The 17,594-nt window shown below is 51.8% G+C and overlaps 2 protein-coding genes across 3 annotated transcripts in view; one reads left to right on the top strand and one right to left on the bottom strand.

Moving 5' to 3' along the window:
* The window catches only part of CKAP2L (cytoskeleton associated protein 2 like), a 31,180-nt gene extending 28,676 nt beyond the window's left edge, over positions 1-2,504 (top strand). The window contains exon 9 of one of the 2 annotated variants that reach the window (XM_027622402.1): positions 2,275-2,504. In XM_027622402.1, the coding sequence (XP_027478203.1) occupies positions 2,275-2,320 (46 nt within the window). In that variant the 3' untranslated portion in view covers positions 2,321-2,504. Of the gene's footprint in view, positions 1-1,307 lie in introns of both variants that reach the window. The other variant, XM_027622401.2, reaches the window with a different exon arrangement.
* A 1,715-nt stretch (positions 2,505-4,219) lies between these two features.
* On the bottom strand, positions 4,220-17,125 carry NT5DC4 (5'-nucleotidase domain containing 4). The gene is given in 18 exon segments (XM_027623837.2): positions 4,220-4,294; positions 6,769-6,846; positions 9,487-9,547; positions 9,887-9,938; positions 10,639-10,809; positions 10,935-10,957; positions 10,959-10,999; positions 11,246-11,353; positions 12,162-12,194; positions 12,506-12,589; positions 12,823-12,876; positions 13,099-13,192; positions 13,528-13,585; positions 13,700-13,791; positions 14,006-14,101; positions 14,186-14,303; positions 14,387-14,460; positions 16,977-17,125. Coding segments are annotated over 18 exon segments (1,461 nt in total).
* Positions 17,126-17,594: the final 469 nt, after the last annotated feature.

Genomic DNA, 17,594 nt, shown 5'->3' with positions numbered 1-17,594 from the left:
TGCGTCATGTGAGGACCAGATGGTCTAATCCATCTTTGGCATTAAGGAAGGGAGCTGAGGGTGAGGGGAGGGTTGGAACCATTGACAGGAAGACCTGTGCCCTTTCTGTGCACACACACCATCACCCTCACAGCACTCCAAGGAGACCTGACCCGCCATGAGGAAGGTGGTGCTGGAGTTTGGAGCCAGGTCGGAATGGGTTTCCCCTCCCTCCTGGGTTTGGTCCTGCACTTACAGATCCCACCCACCTTTCCTCCCAGGCCCTGAGGCAGGGACACAGAGTGCCAAGCAGGGGCAACCTCTGTAGCTGTAGGAGGGAAGGGACAGCGAATAACCCTATAAGAACAGGCTTCTCTTAATGAGCTATCTCGTATATACGAGATAGAAGCTGCTCATTTTATTGAAAGTGTTTGGTGTTTGAATTAGTATAAGTTTAAGGCAGAATTCATAGGAACTGTGTCAGGTATCAGTGCCATTTCCCAAAACATTATATAACATCCGTCTCTGTTTGTGATCTTAAAAGAGAATTCCAAACAAAAGCACCACGACCACACAGTTCTATATTTTCGTTCCCTGTAAAGCACAGCTGGGCCTCTTCCAGTCCTAAACCCCTCTCTCAGTCCTGGCTTTACAGCCAACTCATGGAAGGATGAAGGCCAGCAGGTGATCTGAAAACCACCTCTTTCTGGCTCTGGAATTTATTATGAGAGTTTTTAGCAGACTGGCCTGCTAGTTTTGCTTAGGCTAATGTAATCAGTGGGTTTGTGAGATGTAGACCAGATTCACTACATGGAAAGTTCTCTGCAAACTATCCTCAGGGCTACTTTTTATTGGAACACATTAAAGTTTACAAGGAAGATGCCCAGTTTGTTCCAGTTTCCATTTGTGTTTTGGTCCACCATCTTAAAAGATGTTTTTTTGATAATATTCTGTCAAAGCTAGAATCTTAGAACTCATTTGTCCAACCCCATTTGGTGTTAGGCCCAATTTCCTTAAAACCTATCAACTCTTTGAAAGTTTATGGAATAAACAAACACCAACTGCCAAGTATCAAATAAAAACCACACTTAACACTTCATTCAAAAAATCCCTGTGCTTATACCATACGAGAGCAGATGGACACCACCCAGTTCATTCTGACAATCAAGGAAAAGCCATCTTAGGACAAGAGCTGCTCTACACATACCCTTACGTCAACTTCCATTGAAGTGTCTACCGTGTTTTATTAGGACAGAAGTAAAAAACTCAGAATAATAAGAATTTCAAAAGAAGTTAAAAGATTCTGCATGCATCTTTCTGTCTCACAGAATAAGTGGAATGCCAGAAGTACAAGACATGAAGCTCATCACCCCTGTGCGGCGTTCAGCAAGGATTGAGCGAGCTGTGTCCCGCTACCCGGAAATGCTGCAGGGACACGATTTAGTAGTGGCTTCTCTTAACGAGCTGTTAGAAGTGGAAGAAACAGAGTGTTTTATATTCCGTAAAAATGAGGCTTTGCCTGTAACATTAGGGTTTAAAATCCTCGAGTCATAATTTCTCAGTCCCTTTTTTTTTTAAAGTGTTTCAGAGCCTCCACGAAACAAGAAATACCTTTGTCCAGGTGACCTGGACAAAACTATATAATGGGCAGGCAGACTGTGGGCTCTCAGGATTGAGTAATTCACTGGGCTTACTCTCAAATTTAATATGCCCACGGGACTGTCTTTGGTTTATTTAAGACTATAGTTTGCCACAGTTCTATAGTACATAAATTTTAAACTATTGAATATTCATCTACCACACAAGTATGGTAAAAATTTTCACTTTATTGACCTAATTTACTCTCAGTGTAGTTCTTTTTTACATCAGGAGGCTGGTACCACAGGATGATAGACTTTCCTTCCTGCATCCACCAGAGAGGGCGAGTCCTCCCTGCCCCGACGAGTGGAGCTCAGAAGCTAGCCTTCCAGACCAGCTGCCATGTGACAGCCTGTCTGATCAAATCCCCCATTTTATGGGGCTGATGCTAGCCATGCTTTTGCTCAGAGATCCTAGATGCCTTTTATGTGCAAATCTGATTTCTGTCACAGTGTCCCTATAGATGAGGGGGCAATTCCCATCCTGTCTGTGCCAGGGCTTCTCCAATGAAATACAGTTCTGAACTAGCTTTTATATCCAAATCTAATTGTGCTTTTGTGCATTTGTTATTCAGAATGCTTCAAAGAAAAACAAAAGGGAGCAGGGAAGAGGGGAGGGGAGGGTCACTTGCTTCTTCACTTCAATTCTTTGCTACAGGACACCTGGCCTGAGAAGACAGTACAAGCCCCAGAGACTATTATAGGTTGCCTTTCCTTCCTCCTGGGCAACTGTTCTTGGAAAGGTAAAATTAGAATCATTATGTAAATATAATGTATAGAAAAACGTAGCCAACATATTGTGCATTTGATTGCATATTATGAATTTTTAAATTTTAGCTTTCTTAATATTTAAGTATTATCTAAAACAAAAAAATAAATTTTGTTCATTCCTGCTTATTCATTTATTTTTATTTATTATTATTTTTTTTTTAAGATTGTATTTATTTGACAGCGAGAGAGGGAACACAAGCGGCGGGGAGAGAGAGGGAGAAGCAGACTCCCCGCTGAGCAGGGAGCCCGATGCGGGGCTCAATCCCAAGACTCTGGGATCACGACCCGAGCTGAAGGCAGACGCCTAACGACAAAGCCACCCAGGTGCCCCTATTTTATTATTAAAAAAAAAAAAAACAGTGATGATGGCTTGGCCTAGAGAATTAGGGGTTTGTCCAGGGAAACACTGTTAGGCAATCTTAAGAGGCCTCATAGGGAACATTCATTACCATGGAGAACTCACGTTGATCAAGGGTCTGACCATGATCCTCATCCAAAAACTAGATTTTATCACAATGAGGGAAGCACCATCTCTTTAGGTCAGGTTTATAATGACAAGGTTCATAAAACTGAGCTATAAAACCATAAAGTTAATATACTAATTTTCAATAAGAATAGACGGTCACCATGACCAAAATGCAGGAATCCACACAGCCAGCTCTTTCCTTCCCTTTGGACAGACTCCCTTTACCTGCGATGCCAAACAATGCCCAGGGATTTGCTGAGAGATCATAAAATCTGAAAGCCAGTTTCTGTCGGTTGCTAGGGGAAAAGTCCTATACACACAAACAATAGTGCAGGACACTGTTATTTAGTGCTTCCTCTGGCTGTGTCTGTGCATCTTATCTCACTACATCTTCACAATAGCCTTCTGACCTATGTATGGAGACGCTAGTTAGACGGTCGACGATAGGGCTGAAATCTCAGACTCAGGGTTGTCTAGCGCCAAGTCCAGAGCTTTCAATCCCCACCTCTACTCCATGTAAGGAAATGCGGAGTAGGAAGGTGATAAGGAAGAACTTCTTGAACTATTCCCATTTACCAAACAGGAATTGCTGTGAGAGCCAGAGTGCTGTCATTTATTCTACAAATGAGGTGACTTGATCACAGTTTTTACCACCAGGCCACTAACCCATGGATGATGCTTCTATTCCCTTCCTTTCTGACTGCTCAGGGCTGGATGCCAGAATTAGGGTATCGATTCAGCTGCTGTAACTAGTCCCAAAGGGAAATGGGTCTCTCTTACATCAGCAGTTCAAGTGAAACTGTCCAGTGTTTGGTGCCAGGCCCAGGCCACGTCTGTCCTGTGGTTCTACTATTCCCGGGGTACAGCCTCGTCCACATGGCCAGGGATGCCTCCCAACCAATGTCACATTCCAGCCACAGGGATCCGGGAAGAGAGGAGGTAGAAGACATGCCCCTCTCCTTTTAAGGTTACAGCTTGGTCATTGGACATATTATTTCTACTTAGGATTGCGGGGCCACTGGGCACATGCACTTATCTTCAAAGAAGGCTGGGAAACGTATTTTGGGTGGCCACATGCCCAACTAAAAATTCTTCCAGAAATGGACTATCAGTATCTACTACAGTCTTGGGAATAATGAAGTTCATTTCCAACTAAAGTATAGGTAAATGAGTACAGAGGTTGAACAGCCCCCTGACAGAAGTATTTTCCACCTTACCATGCCCCAGCTGACTTCCTACGAGCTTAGCAGAGTTCTAATCCAAAGTTTTCTAGTCTTTCCCCCACATCCTCTTGTCTTACAATCTACCTCTGTCCCCCCCCCCTTTTCCCCTGCAATGTAATAATAAGCCAGGTGACATAGTTCACTCAGTAAAACAGGACACCGTAGATGCCAGAGATGCAGCGATGAGCTGTGTGACCTGGCCCTATGAAGCCAAGAGTCTAGGGGGGACACAAATGTATGAAAATGCAATAATCCCCAGAAAGTGAGGTCCCTAGGATGGGACGAACAGAAGGATCGGATCCAGTCAGGGAGGTGGAGAGGCCCCTCGAGTCTGAGGCAAGAGCAGTTTTAACAGGAGAAGAGGGAGGGGATGCTTAAGGCAGAAGGAAAAAGCATGCCACCGCATCCCCCTCCCCCTCCCTCACTCTTCCTCAGACCTGAAGAGTTCTTCTGGTGGCTATTCATCCCCCAGCCCTCTCTGCATTCTCACTACCCTAGCAGGGAATTCTAATGGTTGATTTCTGTAGTATTAGCTACTGCACCGTATTTCAGCATCTTTCCAGAAAAGCATGGGCCCTAGGGTCTGAGCAATTTTCCTGATAAAATTCTACCCTCTAGCCCTTGAACAAGAATGTAGTGTTTGAAGACACAAGGCCAGGGATACCTGGTCTCTGCCTGGAGAAGCTCCTTTACAGACTCAGGCCCAAAAGTCAACCCAGGAAGAAGAGCAAACAGTCTTAGCAGCACCAGACCTGCAAGCTTCTGAAACTCTTTCAGTACATGGCCCATCGTCCCTTATTTATCCTCAGATATTCCAAATGTTTCCCTTGATTATCCACAGAAAGCGAAACTAGCGAACTCTTTCACAGATCTGTTCTTTTGAGAGTTGGTTTTGTCATTTCAGTTACATAGGTATATTCATTCTAAGCCTCTAGATAATACCAGATGATGCTACCAACAGAAAAAACAGGAGCCGGAGAAGTGAATTCAAATCAGTAACCTCAGAACAATGAAGGGCATGGGCTTAGTGCCACAGAGCAGCTCCTGCCAAAATAAAGTACCAAGTCTTTAAGTCATGAGTATGACTTTGTATATGTTTTTTAATGCATGTATACACCAAGCTCAAAGATGTTTGGGCTATCTCATTTACTGTCTTTCATAGTGACCTGGAAAGAACAGTCAATGAAGTCATCTATGGCCAATCGAGTATTATTGTTATTACTAGTAACAGAATCAAAATGCACAAAAATACTATTTTTAAGAAATGTGTAGAAATAAAACTGGATATGAATGGTGATGTAGCTCAGGGGAACTGGGTAAAATAATTCCACTTGTTACACCCATTTTTAAATGGTTCAAAGGCCACAGGGGTGTCTTCTAGGATGATGACAATACTCCCTCCTCCCTAAAAGACATGTTCTTGGGCTCCAAGTCTGTTACATTTAGATTTCAATATGATTGCTTTTTCTCTCTTCCATACTTTTCCATTTATCTGAAAACTATCTCAGGTAGAAGACAACCATGATGTCAGCCCATGTCCAGGGTTCAGTCAACCTCAGTGCAGCTTTCCTGGTCCTCATCCCTCTCTTTGCCCTCAGCCTTTTAAGAAACAAAGAAAGCTAGTTATGGAATCCGTCCTCCTGAGCTCACACAATGGCTCCCACCCCGGGGTAGAGAATGTGCCAGAATGCCCTGGTCTGGTCTGGGATGGAGATGAGGGGTAGAGAAATCAAACCACACACATCCCCAGAGGACCCAGAGCTCCTGATAGGAATGTGTCCAGCCCTCTGGTGGGTTGAGATGGAAACATAGTTGCAGACCACTGATAAAAGATTGTTAATGTGCTTGAATTGTGAGCTTCTCCTAGGCAGGAGTAAAGAAGCTTACCATTCAGTTTCTAAATTACCTGGCATGCAGGAGGCACTCAGTAAACACTGAAAAAATGCACACCGAGCCTGGCACCACCCAGCAAAAGGAAGGCTATGAGATGAACATTTTAAAAATCAAGCCCCAGGAAGCCGCATGCAGGGTTCTGGGATGCAGAACCAGGCTAGGAGCCAAGTCTGCCACTCATGAAAGCTGGAGTGTCCACTCACAGGGGGACCACGCAGCACAAAGGGACAAAGGAGCTGAAGCAGAGCCCCTACTCATTGTGTTTATAAAGGCTGTCTAGAGAGGAATCCTAGCTTGGAAGAGCACGTGTTCTGCAGCTTCTTCCAGAGTGGGAATGGATTTGTCAGACGAATCAGCCAAAAGTGGTCTGGAGAGGTGGAAGGCACCAGCTAGCCTCTGCTGAACAAAACCTGTGAATCTGGGCTTAGAGCCGGGGCTTCCCAGCCCTAGGGGACCCAATGCCCCATTTTAAAAACAAATATTTTAATTTCCTCTTTTCTCTCCTGAATTGAAATTCATAGATGATATAGTTATTCTCTCTATAATTTTAAAAATCAATGTAATACTATAACATAGGAGAAATACAAAGAAAAGCAATTTGTGATAAAATTTCGACATAAATACTCAGGGATGATTACACTTGAAGACAAGATGCCTCCTCGGTTGAATACCGTTCCATTGGGAACCCCTACTCTAGCCCAGGGTAACCCCAGGTGGCTGAGCTCCCCCAGCACAAGGCAGCTGGCTCCTCCCAGCTCTACTGTGGTTGGAAGCAACCCACCACCTCCTAGCAACTCACCCTCTGGCTGTAGAAGCGGGGGCAGGAGAAGGGATCGAGTTTGGCTCATTCTTGCTCCACAACTGACTCATGGGGCATCTGCAGAGACACATGCAGGTGGAGATGGAGCAGCTCCTTCAGTGTCGAGGCTTTCTGGAAGCCCTTGATTATGCATAGACAACAACACCCCGCCACCACCACCACTTCACTCCACCCACAGCTGCCAGCTTCTTGTCCAGTGATGCTGCAGAAGAGGAAGCCCAGGAGGGTCAGCCAGAGAAGGAAGGTTCTGGCAAATGGACATCACTTTCTCAAAAATCCCAGGTCAGCATGGTTGGGTAAATCGCAGGTTTCTTTACATGTTTCAGTTTGGTGCTCAGGTTGCTTTTTCTTCACCTGTCTGGTCACTACTTTAGCAACAATGTCTAACTAGGCTTTGGACCCCCCAGTTTTGCCAACAGGAATTCTCCAGCCCTGCTCATCTAAAAACCTAGCCATGAGAGGAGGCTGCACGCTGAGAGCTCACTTCCCCGCTTGCCAGTGTGTGGCAGTGTGGTGCAGGGGACAGAGCATGTCCCCAGTTCTTCAAGAGCACTGGGTTCCAATCCTGACTCTGCAGTCTACTAGCAGTGACAGCAAGGTACTTAGGTTCTCTGCACTTCCATTTCACCAATGGTACGATGAAGATTTAAAAAAAAAAAAAACACTCTGGTGGGTTATACTGAGCATTAAGCAAAATTACTTAAAAACAAAATAAATAAAAGTCACCTAGCCAATGCAGGAAACCCAGGAGACACTCAGAAAATGGTTTTTGCCTCTCAAGCATCTGGAAGGCAGCTGAGAGTGGCAAGAAAAGCAGGAGGCAAGGAGCCCCGGAGAATTCTTTCAAGTCCAGATCCTTGACATGAGACTCCATGTTACAAGATGAAAATACTGACACTTCATTGGGAGAACTGACACGCGTGCTCAGGCACGCGCTGCAGTGACGGCTCCCGCTAACCCAGTGACATCATCACCCCCTCCACCTCCCTGACCTTGACCCAGGAGCGGGTGCAGGTGTTCAGAGGAAAGCCAGCTGAGGCATTTACTGTATCATCTGCTGCTTCATCCATTTCTTCTGAAGTCACTATGTTAACTGAGGGGAGAGGTACTGCAGCCTTCCTCCTAGCATCTGATATCCTCTCTACTAAGGAAATACTGAGTTAAGGTGGTCTCAGTTTAAAGCAGGTGTGAAGGCTGGACAGGAAGAAAACTTCCCAGCTGCAGCATCTTATCTCTAGCACTGCAACTCCTCTTAGGTCGCCCACAGTTCCCTGCAAGGCTTGGACCACTTGCACCTGGCGGTGGGAGACTGGGTCTGGTGACCTCGAAAGCTCTTGGCGGGGCTGGGGACCAGAGGGTCCTTCTGGGGCAGAGGGTGAGGGATGCCAGGGAGGCTCTGCAGGGACTCACCAGCTCCAGGGCCGCCCGATGTGGCGAGCCTAGTGGGTAGCGCAGGAAGCTGAGGCAGGCGGCAGTGTAGAGGTCTGCGTAGCCCATCAGCTGGCTGGAGGAGAGCGTCTGGCGGAAGCCGCAGCGGAACAGGCTGCTCATCATGCTGTAGCACAGGTCCAGCTCCCGGGTGACTCTCTGGCAGAGGAGAGAGCCCATCCCACCTGGACCTGCATCACCCACAGCCAATCCTACACTGCTGGGGCCAGGCCCCGCTCTGCCCTCCCTGGGTCTATCACCCCAGGAACTTGGGGCCTTTGCCCCTGGTAGGGAAGGAGCTGTGTTCTTTAAACCCAGAGGTGGCGCCGGGTGTTTTGGGAGGTGAGGCAGCTCTGCATTTTGCCCCGGGCCCCCCTTCCCTGCTTTCCTCACAGTTACCTGCCTGGACCTGGAGAGTGACCACCCAGACCAAACCCTCAGCTTAATGTAGCTTCTGATGCTCCGACAGAGAGCCTCTGCAGAGGCCCATGCACCCGACCCCACGCCTGCCCACTTCACAGGCCCCCACCTCATCACCAGGCCTTGCTTTCAGCGTCTAGAGAACTGGTCCGGACATTTACACCCAGAGTGACCAAAAGCATGCTATTTCCCCTCACTGAGCCTCCATTTTCTCATCTGTAAAATAAAGGTAACTGTCGCTGCCCAGCCTACTTCTCAGGGCTATGGAAGGATCAAATAGCATGCAAGGGCTTTATACCCTCCAAAGGCTCTGCAGAGATCCTTCATTATTGGGCCCAGCTGGCTCTGTGCATGCCAAATGGCCTGAATCCCGCTGACACAGCCTCCGGGATTCTCCCAGCTTTGGGGGCTGGTCAGAGGTGCCATGGGGCGTTTTCCTTCCTCCTTTTCCCAGGACCCATCAGCTCATTGGCCCTAAATCCCTCTTCTGGGGCGGCTCATCTAGCTTCTCCCAGACGCTGATCACAGCTGGCTAGTCAGTCACATGACCCAACCCGACAAGCCCGCACATCTCAAGGAGGGTTAATGGAGATTGAGAGACACGCCACAAATCACCCCACAGGCTAAACTCGGCCCTTCTGCGGCAGTGCTCTGCTGTCATTTGGAACATGGGCCAGCAGAGGGCGCTGGCAGACAAGGACAGGTGGCTCTGCGGAGGTTGGGGAAAATCACATCACTGGGCTCAGGCACCTGGGACGGAAGCAGATGGGGCAGGCAGCCTGGAGGCCCACACCCAACCCCCAACCCCCGCTGGTGAGGGTCTCCTCCTCGCTCAGCACTCACTCTTACCTGAATCTCCCTCTTGGTGGAGTTGATGACTTGCAGCCCATAACTGCTCCCATCCATGTGCCTGGTGCAAAAATGGCCACATGACCCAGGAGAAAATGAACAGGGCCTGCAAGCTCCAGGCACAACCTCCCTAGGCCCCATGGGGGTCAGAGGACACTCCACGGGCACCCAGGGAGGGTGCTGGGCTGGGTGTGTGCACATGTGTGTGAAAGGACAGGCCTCCTGAGTCCATGCTGAGTGGGTAAGGAGGAAGGACCTAGAGGTCACAGTGTGACCCAAGGGGGTCAGAGGGATCCCAAAACCCAGTTTACTAGGGAAGGCCAGCCTGGAACAGATCTTGATTTCCTGACTACTGACCAGGACCCTCCATCCCTCTCCCCGCTGTGGGCAGGGCTCTCACTGGTACAGTTCTGCCAGGCGCACATCCAGTCTCTTCAGCTCCTCCATCCACTCTGAAAAGTCAACAGGAGACAGCGAGGGGTGAGTGGCAGCCCCACCTTCCTTTGTCTGCCCCAAGCCTAGCTCAGCCATGTGGTGAGGCTAGAGGTCACCAGGGGTCTACACACCCCAAGCTGTGTGCATAACATCCTTCACCCCTTCCTTACATCAAGTGAATCTCCACCCAGAGCAGAGCAGTTACAGCAAAGGTCTTGTGGGACAGGTGAGGAAGCCGGTCAGGGAGTCAGGTGACCCACCCATGGTCACATGGTAATGACTCAAACCCAGCTCTTAGAACAAACCTGAATTGTTTGGGCTCAAAGCCACTCCTGACCCCGAGGATACAAGTCATTCCTAGGTGGGGGAGTGGACCTTCCACTCTCTAAGAGTCCTCAGGTGAATAAGGAGGGTAGAGTCAGGTGAGGAAGGAGGCCTCGGACTACAGAAACACCACAGTACTCTGGAGTCAGCAGATAGGAATTTGAGTCGGCCTTGCCCTTTCTGGCTGTGTGACTTTGGGCAAGCTGCTTAACCTCTCTGGATCTCTGTTTCCTCATGGATAAAGTAGTTCCGCTCTCGTAAACCACAGAGTGGACAGTATTATTATGGTCACTACTAACCCCCAACAGGAAAGAGGGCAAGATGGTGAAGGGGCAGGCCTCTGCACTAGTGGCCAGCGCCCCCCTTCCTGGTCCTGACCCCTCCACAGCTCACCCTTCTCTTGGGCCCAGATGCCCGGCTCCCGGGACAGCTCAGGAACCACCAGGCAAGTCCGCCAGCACTGCCGCTTCTTAGACTTGAGGATGTCCCCAAAGATGTGGTCCTCGATGTACAGGACATCCTTCCCCTGCACCCTGAGCAGCTCGCACACCACATCTGAAGAGCCTGCCCCCCATGGGAGGACAGGCTTGCTCACAGCCCCTCCTGCCTGGTCGGCAGGTTGGGGCCATGGGCTCCTAGTCGAGGTAGGGTGCCTGTGGAGGCAGGGGGGGCGAGGTGGGAGCTGGTACCTCCAGAGTAAACCACACAGTTTACTACACACAGTGTAGGTGCCCACGGGGAGCTTGCCCGAGTCCTGGAGGGGCAGAGGGGCACCCTGGTCAGAGAGAGCAGGGGGCTGGGAGCGGCAGGGGTAGCCATGGGGGCGTGGGAGGACGGAGGTGAGAGCGAGCCCTGAAGGAGGCCCCTGGGTCCCTGTCTCCAGGGACAGACAGAGCAGCAGAGAGGGAGCTGCCAAGGGCAGGTCCAGCCTCAGGGGCGGGCTCCCTGACAACATGGCCCTCCTGGTCAGGGTGGATGGGGCCTCAGCCCCCACCATTACTGTGTTGACCTGTCTCAGCACCATTCCCTCAACAAAGAAGCGGGGCTTCTGTGTGTCTACCACAATCAGGTCTAAGTAGGACCTCCAGGGCCTGTCGGAGGCCTCAGTCTGTGGACAGGCGTGGGAGAGCACGTGCAGACACACACACGCAGTCTGGGACATCTGACCCTGACACATGGCCCAGCTCCTCCCTGGTCCCCCACCCCCTGGCCTGCCTTGCTTGGCGGGAGTACCAGCCCAGGTTCAGCCACGCTCTGCACCGTGAAAGCTTGCCAGGGCTCAAGTCACAAGCCAGCCACGCACCCTGGTCCTGACTCCCAGCCCTGCGGTGCCTCTGGCTCCCCAGCATCCTTGGCCCTGACCATCCTAGCACAAGGAAGTGCTCAAAAGGTATGTGTGGAGGCAGGTGTTGGATACTGTGTGGGCTCTCACATCAGCCTCCAGAGCTCCTCAGAGCGCTCGGGCAGAGACCCAGAGACAGAGGATCTGAGCGCAGTGGCTGAGTTCGAGCCCTGCTCACCCATTTGCCTGCCAGTGACTCCTGGTCGCACACGGTGCCACAGGGTGGGTCACACACTCCCCTTCCCTGGGTCTGCCACAGCCTGACCCCACCCCCTTGCACCTCACTGAGCCCCTTCCCAAACATCTGATTGCCTCTTCATGGCCTCCTCCAAGGCTCTAAGTGGCCTTCCCCCCCGGCCAAGGGCCTCCCTTGGCCTGGCTGAGGTCACTGACCTCCCACCCCCTGCTCTCTCTGACCATCTCCAGCGAGGCCCATGCATGGGAAAAGCCCCCTCCCACACTTAGTTCCTCCTCAAGGGGAGGGCCGGACATGAGAGAGGCCCTCAGCACTGTGGCCTGGCCTGGCCCTCCTGCCTTTGGCACAGGCCACCCCAGCCAGGCACGTGGCACTCACCTCACCAATTCCAAATAGGTAGGTCATGATGGCCTGGCAAAGACAGGGCAAGGGTCAGGGCACCCAGCTGGGCTGGGCCAGGGGCCACTGCCTGCCTCCTCCCTCACCCCACTTCACAGGACACACTGGGGACCACAGGAGCTATGTGGTGAGAAATTGCTCACTCCACTGAGACCTTAAAATGCCAAGAAATGGAACCCAAAATGCCAACCAGACAGGGAGGGTAGTAGGGTCTTGGCTCCTCCAGACCCCTCACTGTTTATACAGTTTCCTCCAGCGGCCAGAAAGGAGTCAGTTCTCTGGGCTCTGATGGCCGAGCCCCCCCTCCCCATCCACACACTCACATCCGTGTAGTTGTAGCTGCTGTTGGCGGCCAGAAACACTTTCCCAACCTCCTTCGTCTTGCCCAGCAGGATGGGGATGCGCACCTGGAACAGAGGTAGACATCACTTCCAGGGGTGGGGCCTCCCCCAACTGCCCTGGGATCCCTTTCTCGGCTCTCGGCCTCCCAGGCACGGGGCTCCAGGCCAGGCAGGAAAGTCTGTGAGCAAGGCTAGGCTACAGAGCTCTGTCCACATCTTGAGGAGGGAGGCAGGGACATGGCCCTACTGCCCTGGGGAGGAGGGGGACAAAGAGACAGGCCTGGTCATGACCCACTCACATCCTTCTCCACGTATTTGTACAAGTCCTCCAGGGTCTTCTCCTTCAGATAGCCCTGCAGGCGGGAGCAGAACTGTGTGTGTGTGTGCGCGTGCGCGTGCGCGCGCACGCGCGCGCGACCAACCTGCCCGCATGTCTGGGTCCAAGATGCAGGGAGCCTAGACCACAGTCCTCAGCAGGCAGAGGAGTGGAAACTCTATGGGGGCTGGAGCCCTCAGGGCTGGCCCAGCAGAGCTGAGGGCAGACAAGTCAGGGGTCCTGGGGTCCCAGCCCTCACCGACTGGTGGACATTATCCATGGCATCATTCACGTCTGGGAAGAGGCTTCAGAAGGACATGAAGACGTTCCCATGCTGATAGCCAATGTCACAGCTGGGGCAGGCCGAGAGGACAGAGAAGCCAATAAGGGGGCCTGAGGTGACCACCAAACCTGGACCCTATATCAGAGTCAGCCCTCGAACCACACACTGAGTTTATGTCCCAGCTATGCTGGAAGGGGCGTCACCCTGTGGTGGGTCATCCCTTGGGGGGGCACCAGTTACAAGGTCGGGGGGGGCCCCCCTGCAGTGAAAGCCTTCCCACTGAGCTCCTAGAGCCCCTCAGGAGGGGTCTGTGCTCCTTGGCAGGGACCCCAGTTCAGGGCTTGGGCCCTGGGCAGTGGCAATGTCCTGTTGGTCACCCAGGGCTGGACAGGGCATGGGACGCAATTGGTGTCACGGGAGCAGCCTGAGAAGGAGTCCACCAGGCAAGCATACAGGTAGGTTTCTCAGGGGGAGAGGCCAGTCAGGTCGCTGGCCCAGGGACCCAGGCAGCAGCCCACCCAGGCCAGAGCGGGGCGCCCCGAAGACCACCTCCCCACACCCGCTATCCAGCCCTCACCAGGCAGGTTGAAGAGTGTGTTGAGGATGTGGAACCTCTGCAGGTCGTCCCTCTGAATGAACTTGCTGGGGTAGAAGCTCCAGATCTCTGCCCTGGGGAGGGAGTGGGCTGGGTGCAGGCAATGTGCCCTCCCTAGCGCCTCCTGGCGGCCCATCCAAGCCCTGCCATTCCTTCCCACCCATCCCCCCACCCCCACCCCTGCTCCCTCTCTCTTATCCAGCTGGCATTGTTGAGCCTCTGCTGTGTGCCTGAGTCTCTCCTCCCCCCGCCCCCCAGCATCCTTGCCCTCCACACCTTGTCCCTTACTCCGAGAGGAAAGCGAAGCCATGGGTGCCCAGCAGCATGTTCCCCTGGGTGTCCACCTTCAGCAGTTTCCCATAGAGCACGTCAAACACCAGCCCCCTGGGGAGAGAGTGCAGAGGCTATGGGTGGGGGTGCCAGGGCTCACAACGGGCCACAGCCTCCCACCCCAGCCAGCTCCCGCACCTGGTGGGGAAGGAAGGGTCGTAGGTGTAACGCGGCATCTCGTGTGGGTACCCAGTGCACACCAGGCGCTCCAGCAGTAACTCAAAGGCCAGTGCCTCATACACTGGGGACTTGTAGGCTGCGGGAACCCAGCAGAACCAGCTGGTTGGTGCCTGCCCGCTGCTCCCCCAGCCCCAGACACCCTGCCCCCTCCCTCCCTACCAGCCAGGGTGTAGTCCATGTCAAAGCCAAAGCAGCGAACTTTCCCCAGCACCAAGCTGCGGTTGACAAAACTCCTGGAGAGGCGGGGAGAAGACTGTTGGAATCAGCCCCCAGCTCCCCAAGCCTTGTTGGGTCTCAGTGTGTCTGAGCACGTGCGGGTGGGCATGTGTACGGGTGCGCAGGGAGCCTCAGAGAAGCGCCTCACCATGCAGGAGTGTGCCCTGGGTGACCCTGGGAGGGAGGATGCCCGATTATCAGCGGGGTGGTCACTTTCCTGAGGGGAGTCACTGTGTCCAAGTTCAGAGCTGATGTGTTTGTTACAAATAGGCAGTGCTTGTCCCCAGGTGGGAGGGAAGTGAAGGGCACTCCCTCCCTGCCTGAGTGTATATAGTCAGTGTTTCCATCTGACAGGCCACTGCCCACCTAGAGAGAAGGGTCCCCTTGCTAGCCAGGTGTGTGTCAGCGTTTTGAGTGTCACCCTATCTGTGCATTTAAAGGGGTCACTCTTGAGGCTGCTGTGTTGTGAGGAGTATGTCAGGAAGTGGGGTGTTTACAGGCTGAGGTGCCCCCGATCCCCACCCCAAGTGCCCCTCTCACTCCTTGGTGCCAGTCCTGCCCCAGGCCTTGAAAGGAGACCAAGCCTTGCAGCTCCCCTGGGGGCTCCCTTTGCTCTCCCCTGTCCACACTGGCCATTGCCACGAGGAGTGAGCAGGAGGCAGGAGGTCCTTCCCCAGCCACCTGCTCACTATCAGTGGGACCCAGCAGCTTCCTTATCCCTCAAACACTTCGGACACCACTGACCAGCTACCCCACCCTGGGCTCCCATTCATCCATATTAGCCTCTGGTATCCCCTCCCTTCTTCAGAAAAGAAAGCAGTTATGATTGGGAAGAACAATTCATGTCTATTGACATACTATGTCACCTCTGTTTCTAGGGCTTATGCCTCCAAGGAGTTCAACCACCTGGAACACTTCAACCCTGGATGAAGCAGAGAGGGGCTACAAGGCAGGAGACTCGTGTACTTCAAAAAATAAGTCTTTAATAAATACACAAAGAACTCAGGGCTCTTGCTTTGTGCACAATTCTAACACACTTAGTTATCAATTCTCCCAGCCCAAGGCCACTTAAAGAAGTAATTGCTCAGAAGCATGCCGAGAGCTCTAAGAAGTGGCAGGTGAGCAGAATCAGAATCAGCAAAAGCACAAAAATGAGTATCAGAAGCAGAGCAAACAGAGCATTTAATGTCAAGCTGCAGAGAGCCCTGGGAGCCCACAACGCTGGTCTTACAACAAAGCACTATGGTGGCCATTTAGAACTTTGACCTGGATCATCCGAAAAGACATATGATGTGCATGTCCTCTTTTAGCAAGGAAGACAAGTTTACGATGCACTTAAAAAAATTTTCTCTCTAAAATGACTAAACTAAATGCAATTAGGCACTCTTAAAGGGATAAAAATTATCTGGAAAAAAAGGTATTTCAATGGACTAGTTCTTTCCTTGGCAATGCCAGATGAACAACTATTAGAATGATGAAGCAAGAATATGGAGACTCAGGAGCTAAATTCCCTCACTGGGTGGATCTGCATGGATGGATGGATGGATGGATGGATGGACAGAGAGATGGACAGTGGGATGGATGGATGTGTGGACGGATGGATGTTTGGATAAATGAGTGGGTGAATGGGTGGGTGGATGGATGGATGGATGAACAGACAATTAGATTAGCAGATGGGTGGACCATAAATGACAGGCTTTATTGAGAGAGTCAGAGGAATATCAAACTTCAGAAATCAGGTGCATTTCCAGAGTCTCTTTTCACTCATTATCCTGTGCTTTCTGCTCATGTTGGGTCAACCTTTTAAAAAGCGCCCTTTCTGGGGCACCTGGGTGGCTCAGTCAGTTGGGCATTCAGCTCTTGATTTCAGCTCAGGTCTTGATCTCCGGGTCATGAGATCAAGCCCCGCATCAGGCCCTGCCTCAGGCTCCATACTGGGCGTGGAGTCTGCTTGAGATTCTCGCTCCCTCTCCCTCCACACCTCCCCCTGCTCATGCTCTCTCCCTCTATCTCTGTAGATAAATAAATACAATCTTTAAAAAAATAAAAAATAACAAGCGCCCTTTCCCCTATTGCATGGTTCCTATGTAGTCAGACATAAAGACAGGCGTGGCGGGGACGGATACCTGGTTATAGGAAATCACTGGGAAGTTCCTAGCCCTCCCACTGGGAGTTATCATGGCAAAACTTACTTTTCCTATAGCTGAACTTGGGTTTCCTTCCCAAGCTTCCCTTTCACGTGAGGGCAGGAAGGCCATCCAGTGATGTTCAGGTACACTCTGTCACTTCAGCCCTCTCTCGGGCCACTTCTCCAAGTGCGCTCCCAGCTATCTCGTGGGGTTGATTGAACAATGTGGGGCTTATGCCTGGTCGTGCTGGTAGTTGGTAGCCATTGTCATCCATCATTTCTCAGTGGGGCCTGCGGTGACCTGTGCTGGCCCAGCTGGGAGCCAGCACCTCCTAGCCTGCTGCCATCTGCTGAGGTGGCCAGTCTCTGCTCCCATCCCAGGGTACGGAGAGCCCCTTGGCTCACGGCAGGTCCAGACGGGGAGGGACCTCGGGCTGTCCCAGGACCCTCTTGACCCCGACCCTGGTGCCACTGTCACACTTGTGAAGCTTGCTGCATTTCAGAGTCCCTTCAGGAAGAGATTTGTCACAGTAACAGTAGAAGAATCCTTGCATTGCTTACCATGAGCCGGGCCTCAGAACAACCCCATGAGACCGGCCTCCCACTATTGTGAATTTACAGATGACCAGACAGAGGCACCAAGGGGTTTAGCATCTTGCCCAGAGTTACAAAACTAATAATCAGTAGAGCAAGGACCGCACCCAGGGGCCAGGCACCAACATCTGTGCTGCGGTCCCCACCAATGTTCTTACAACAGCGTGCCAGTCAGGGCTTCTCGAACTGTGAGGTGCATAGGAATCACCTGGGGTCTGGTTAAATGAGCTTCTGATTCAGCAGGGTGGGGTGCAGCCCAAGATTTTACATTTCTTTTTTTTTATTTATTTATTTGAGAAAGCGAGAATGAGAGAGAGAGAGAGAGAGTACATGAGATGGGGGAGGGTTAGAGGGAGAAGCAGGCTCCTTGCTGAGCAGGGACCCTGATGCGGGACTCGATCCCGGGACTCCAGGATCATGACCTGAGCC

This window comes from Zalophus californianus, chromosome 8, assembly GCF_009762305.2.
Source record: "Zalophus californianus isolate mZalCal1 chromosome 8, mZalCal1.pri.v2, whole genome shotgun sequence".
Lineage (NCBI taxonomy): Eukaryota > Metazoa > Chordata > Mammalia > Carnivora > Otariidae > Zalophus > Zalophus californianus.
Note: the sequence above shows the minus strand (reverse complement) of the source record. Positions and strands in the feature narration are given on the sequence as shown.